The 6,349-nt window shown below is 49.9% G+C and overlaps 2 protein-coding genes across 2 annotated transcripts; one reads left to right on the plus strand and one right to left on the minus strand.

Annotated features, from left to right (window-relative positions):
- Positions 1-1,172: 1,172 nt before the first annotated feature.
- On the minus strand, positions 1,173-4,984 carry P2RY1 (purinergic receptor P2Y1). The gene is made up of 2 exons (XM_061452712.1): positions 4,857-4,984; positions 1,173-4,235 (listed from the first exon to the last, which is right to left on the minus strand). Exon 2 carries the CDS (start codon positions 4,165-4,167, stop codon positions 3,076-3,078), a length of 1,092 nt encoding a protein of 363 aa, XP_061308696.1. The 5' UTR covers positions 4,168-4,235; positions 4,857-4,984; the 3' UTR covers positions 1,173-3,075.
- LOC133269055 (proline-rich protein 36-like) lies at positions 4,487-5,790 on the plus strand. Its single transcript, XM_061453067.1, has 2 exons — positions 4,487-4,567; positions 4,618-5,790. The coding sequence occupies exons 1-2, from the start codon at positions 4,487-4,489 to the stop codon at positions 5,788-5,790; spliced, it is 1,254 nt and encodes a 417-aa protein (XP_061309051.1).
- The last annotated feature ends 559 nt before the right edge of the window (positions 5,791-6,349 follow it).

The raw sequence follows: 6,349 nt of genomic DNA on the forward strand, positions 1-6,349 counted from the left end.
CCATGTCTAATACAGCAATGCTCAAAAAAAGAGCAGGAGCTTTACATGAGATTTTGAGGCTCAGCTTCAAGTTCCACCTTGATTCAGAGGAGGCTGTGACATCTCAGTATATGTACAGCAAAGAGTTGCATCGGAGCAGGATACAGTTTGAGGTGTTGGCTCTGCAGGTCATGGGATCCAAAAGATGGAAAACAAACCGTGTAAAATGTGCTTAATGATCCTTCTCAGTGTTTGGCGGAAGGCTCCCATACGCTTCCATGAGGTGAAGATGCTGACTGAAGCTGCCTGATCACCAGTCAGAGTGATCTTCATTAAATGAAGTGCCAGACCTCAGCAATCAACTGGCCAACACAACAGTCCTCTTCAGTGGGGCGAAGCAAAACACAGAGCTTTTAACAGGTTCATGAGGAAAGGAGCAAAACACTGCAGGTGTCCAAGACCCGGAAGACAGCAGGAAAGACAACAAGGGCAGTGCTGTCTAGAAGGTGGGTCACCCCGGCAGCATCCATCCAGCCGTGGGTCTCTCCTGCATCACACAGGTGTTCCTGTAGAGCACTGTTGGATTTCATACACACTGTAATAGTGAGCCAACTTTGATATATTAGAAAGACATATTGCAAAACAACTGTAAGTAACTCCATAAGGACCAACCTGGGCGTGCGGCTTCACATTCTGCTGTGGCTGTTCAAGATCTTTTTTCAGACATGTATTAGTGGAACATTTTATTTCTTAAGTGAAAGAAAAATGAGGAACAGACCACGAAATGCCAGGAAATTAAGATGATTTTAAACCTACAGAGGCAGATTCAGAGAATACCCTATTTTTATGCTCGCTCTCCATTTAATTCATCTGCCATTCCAAACAAGACATGCCTCAGTTGAATGAAGTCTCAAATAATCACATAATAGGAGAAGTCATTTATTGTGAATCAGGCTCATTCTCCGGTGATATAAATAGGCTGTGCTGTTCCAGAGTCTTTTGTCAGTAGGGATTAATTAGCAATTGACCCTTGGCTGGAATGTCTTCACTACCTCTACATTTTTCATCTTATGGGGCTAAATGAGAGCTTAACACTGCTTTAAGAAGCTATGCTTCCTAAGCAGTTTAATTTATCTCTAGGCTATAAATCAGTAGTTTAATTTATCACTAGGTTACATATCAACAGTGAATAGTCAGGGTGGAATTGAGTTTATTATAAAGATGTTCTGTTAGAAGACACAGTTTTACAGTGATTGAACCATGCTGTTAAATTTGCCATTAATGCCCAATTCTGCATATGGACACTGAGAACCACACTTTACATACTTTACATTCAGCTTTCTAATAAATAAGTTCAATAAATAGGGAGTTTGAAGATTAAAAAGCTGTACATGTGAACAGAAGCTGCTTTACAATGTTGTCAAGAAAACAACTAGAGTTATTCTTGTTTGTTACCAATCACTGGAAATTTGTAAGTAAAATGTAAATATTTTACTCTTACTATGAAGACCGGAGAAACAGAGATCTGTTAAAATCACTCTTAGGATTACACAGAACTTAAATTTCGTACACTAAATTTATAATTCAGAGCATGCTGCACACGATATTTTCAAATACATTTCTTAGAAATATGAGAAACGAGTAAAATTGCCCATGTAAGATTTCGACGTCTGTGCTCCGATCACCAGCTCTTGTGTTACACAATATTGCAGTTTGGCTAATTTTGGATGACCTATTCCACATTTGGAGAAGATATACAATGAAGGGCCAGACTTAAGTCTGCAGTCCATTGCAACATCTTGTTAATACAGTGATTTATTTGTCACAGTACAAAAAAACTAATTCACAACTATTTTATATATATATAATATAATCCATTTATATTACCCATTTTAATAAACATTTTCTTGGGAAACGACTCTTACATTATCTCTAAAGATTGCCAGGAACAGAAATACTCTTGTACCAAATGAAAACGCAGGTAACTCAAGCGACTGTAGTTTTACTGCTCCGAAGGTACAGTTATTTTCAGCACACACATTTCTCACATTTTACCCGTAAAGACCTCCAGCAAGGCTCCCAACACCAGCAGTCAGGCACTCGTGCTGCAGCGAGCTCTTGGTCAGCCTGTGGGAAGGGCAGTTCGCCCCAGCTCCGCAGATCTCGCCAGGCACTCCCCAGGTGAGCCCAGTCCATGCTCAGCCCTGTCCTGTGGCTCCCCTGCTGACAATGCGCCGGTTTTCCTCAGCATGGAAGGCAGGATCGGACTATCAGCTGCTCAGAACCAAATCACCTCCCCACGCATTTGCACACTGACATCTGTTCATGAAACACACCGCTATGCGCACGTGCGAAGCAGGTGCCTGCCTGCACTGGCTCCTAGTGAGACCTGCTTATCTGTCTGCCAGTGGCCAAGGTGTCAGTTCACCTGGAAGCCAATTTGCCTTTAAGGGTGGTCCAGATTTTTCATGAACAACCATCACAATCTGAAAGCATAATCATGCACACATCAGTAAGCCTACTTTTTGTAAAACACTGGCACTCAAAGGAGACTGAATCATAAATGCCACCAAACTACCAAATAATTACCAACACTGGATGAAGATATAATAAAACTATAAAGGTGAGATAACTGCATTGTGACTTTGATTTAAATACTTGTTTACAATGGCAAGTGAGAGGAAGGGTAGGCATGTGGAGTGAGCCTCAGAAGAGGAGATACTGCTCGTTCTTACTTTTATTTCCCATTTCTAAAGAGAGGCTGATTGAGAACATTTTTTAAATGTGGGACACTAAGTCATTACACCAGAAGCACTTGGATTGCTTTCTTCCTGTAGGGGATTTACTTCATTTTACTTTATCTGACACAAGTCAAAAAGAAATGAGAATATCGTGAGGGAAAAGTAGAAATTTGGCAGGTTATTTTCCACTGAAATTCCTCCACTGATTTTGTTAAGCTTTTTCTAAGACCAGCTAATGAGGCTTTACCTAAAACAACTTTGAGAGACTGGTAAGATTCTCCTCACACATTTCTAGTGCTACGGTGTCTCAAAGCGGAGGATTTTTTCAAACTGTTCCCAGATCTTTCACATTTGTTCACAAACTGGTATCTCCATTCTGTTTATACTCTGATAAAATATTGAGAGTCATTTCCTCACTCTTCGACTGCACATTGTGCTCACTTCTTCTGGATGATTTCCTGGTTGCCCTGGAAAGCCGCCTTCGAAAGGTATCGCCTGCCAGAAAGTAAAGAATAGGGTCGACGCAGCTGTTGAGGCTGGCCAGACCCCTCGTCACCTGGTAGGTGGCATAAACCTTGTCGTTGAAGGCACACATTTGTGGTGTTTGAAAATCCACCCTGGCTCTTAGATTTAAGGTCTTCATCACATGGAAAGGAAGGTAAGACACGGCAAAGACTGTCAACACAATAATAACCAGGTAAATCGACTTTCTCCTGAGAGGAGAATTGTCCAGATCTTTGTAAATCAGAGCTTTCACAATGAGCCCATAGCAACCAAGAATCAGTATGAATGGGATGCAGAACATAAACACTGTGGTGCACATGCTGTAAATGAAGTAACTTCTCAGGAAATCATCAGCTGTTGTGTCGTAGCATGTCGTGGTTTTATTTTTCCTTATCCCCGTTCCCGAGTAGAATAGTATTGGAGAAATCACAGCCACCACAATGACCCAGACCAGGGCGCTGATGTACACTGCATTCTTCTTCTTCAGCCTCCCTAGCGACTTCAAGGGGTGCACCACTCCCGTGTACCTGTGCACACTTATGCAAGTCAGAAACAAAATGCTGCCATACAGGTTCACGTGGAAGATGAACCTCTGCAGCTTGCACATAATATCTCCGAAGATCCAGTCTGTTTTATTGAAGTAGTAAAAGATGAGCGCAGGCAGAGTCAAGACATATAAGAAATCGGCTAGTGCCAAGTTGAACATGTAAACTGATATGCCGCTCCAAGGCCTCATGTGGAAGACAAACATCCAGATGGCCACGCTGTTGCCCAAAAAACCAGTGATGAAGACCAGAATGTAGACAGTGGGCAGGTAATAGAACTGGAAGCCGGTTTTGGTCAGGGAACACTTGGTGGTGGCATTTCCTGCAGACCAGCCACTGCTGGATAACAGGTTGGGTTCAGTTCCATTCAAAGCAGCAGAGAAGAGGACTTCTGTCATGATCCTTTCGCCTGAGTCACATAGGTCTGAGGTGAAGGAACAAAATCTCTACAGGAACAGAAACGCAGCTGAAAGAGAAAAAAGCAAAGAAAGCCTAACTGGAAGGCAAAACCTGCCCTGCTTTTCCAGGAGGCTGCGCTCGGCTGAGCCTGCCCACCCCGCGCAGGCCGATCTGCGTGGGGCGCGGACCGCTCCCCCCGCAATACCGGGACCCGCCGCACGCCGGGAGCACGGGGACAGCTCGGCGGGTCGCTGCCTTGCGCCAGCCAGTCTCTCTCGCGGCCCCGCACCGCACCGGGGCAGGCGGGGCGGGAGCTACATGACAGCGTGCTGCCTCGGCCACGGGACGCTCCGGCGGGAGCGGGGAAAAGCAAAGGGCGAGCGCCGCGACGGAGCAGCGGTAGCGGGGCGGGCCGGGGACAGCCGATCCGCCCGCGCTCCTGAGGTGAGCACCGCCACCCCGCCCGCCTCCGCGGCGGCCGACCCCGTCCCTCAGCCCGCCGCCGCCCGCCTGCCGCCGCTCCGCCCGCTCCCCTCGGCGCGCCCGGCTCCCCCAGGTCACCTCAGCCGGCCTGGCCCCGCTGCCCTCGCTTTCGCCCGGCTTCCCCCAGGTCACTTCAGCCCGCCCGGCCCCGCTCCCCGCTGCCGCGCCCTAGCCCGGCTCCGAGGGGCGCTGGGGCCGCCCGCACCTGCCTCCCATGGCGCCCTCCTCAGCCCGCGCTGGCCTCTCCTCGCCGCCGGCAGCGTCCGCCCGGCGGGGGGCGGTGTCCCGCCCGCAGCTGCCTTGGCCGAGCCGGCTCCCATCGCCGGGCAGGGCAGGGCAGGGCAGCGCAGTACGGCCGGGGGCAGCGGCTCTACGGCGCCTCGGGCGCGGGGCACCCCTCCATAGCGTCGTCGTCGCCGTCGCCGTCGCCGTCGCCGTCGCCGCCGCCGTCGCCGTCGCCGTCGCCGCCGCCGCGAGGAGCACGATCGCAGCCCCTCTGCTGCGGGAGGCAGCGCACCCGCCCCGGTCGGATTGCGGGCGGGCGGGACGAGGCGCCGGCTCGGCCCAGGGGCGCACCGCCCGCCCCCCGCACCGCCCTCGCAGGCGGGCGGTGCTCGCCGCTCCCCGCCCGCGGCACATGGCCGCGGGGCCGGGGGCTGCCGGTGGAGCGCAGGGCGGGGCCGGGGCCACCCGCTCGGGCCGTACCCGGGACGCGCGGTTTGGAGGGACACGGGCGCCGACGGAGCTGGGGTGCGGAGGCGGTGGCGCAGCACGCGGGCGGGCCCGCGCGGCGGGCGTGGTGCCGCCGGCGAGGCCAGGGACAGGCGGCCCGGCCGGCGCGGTGCCCGCCCAGCCCCGGCCTCCCCAGCCCCTGCGGCAGGTGCCTTCCGGCCCTCCGCGTGATGGAGGTGCGGACACCGCGCCCCTCACCTTCGGTGGAGGCTGCCGGCAGCGCGGCGCAGGCGGGTGCCAGGTGTGCTGCTCCTGAGCTGCTGGGAGCGGCTGAACACCATTCCCTGATACTGCTTTCACTCAACGCTTTGAAATCTGTTCTGCAACCCAGTTTAAGCTACACGAACATGTTAATTGCTGTGAATGGAACAGCTGAGCAGAAATATGCTCTACTGACCTCTAATTAAGCTCTATACATTTGGCACTTGAGTCAGAATACGATTATTATTTATTGTCGTAGCAAAACACAATCTGCTGGTTTCAGCCATTTCTTCCTTGTTCACATTTTAGTTGTGTGGTGAGTGATACATGAGCTAGTCATATCTGCTTTCAGCTAAAAGCTGTGTTCTAGACTGAGGATTATTAGTACTTCATGAATATGTATTCATTTTTCAAACTTTTGAGTCTCTCTAAATTACAAAACTACTTTGCTGGGAAAGCTTAATTGGGAAATCAGCTGCTTATTGTACCCCTGTAGGAATATGCAAGTGGATGCAGATGGAGTTGCCAGCCTGGCATCTTGTTTGGGGCAATTTACACAGACTACGTTAAAGCAACAGCTTAATTTTTTAAAATGTAATACTTTTTCTTCTTGTATATTAGTTTTTTTCTTTCTGTACTCACCCATTAACTGCATATTTACTCCTTTGAAGATTTTTTTTAATACAAGTTTAATGTAAAAAGAAAGTGAAATGTGAGGGAGGAACAGCAACACCTGTAAAATCTTTGTAAAGGAAGCCTGGTGAT

The sequence above is a fragment of the Pezoporus flaviventris genome, unplaced genomic scaffold (assembly GCF_033815535.1).
Source record: "Pezoporus flaviventris isolate CSIRO_AGI_PZ_B2104156 unplaced genomic scaffold, CSIRO_AGI_Pfla_v1 ptg000013l, whole genome shotgun sequence".
In the NCBI taxonomy this organism is placed as follows: domain Eukaryota; kingdom Metazoa; phylum Chordata; class Aves; order Psittaciformes; family Psittacidae; genus Pezoporus; species Pezoporus flaviventris.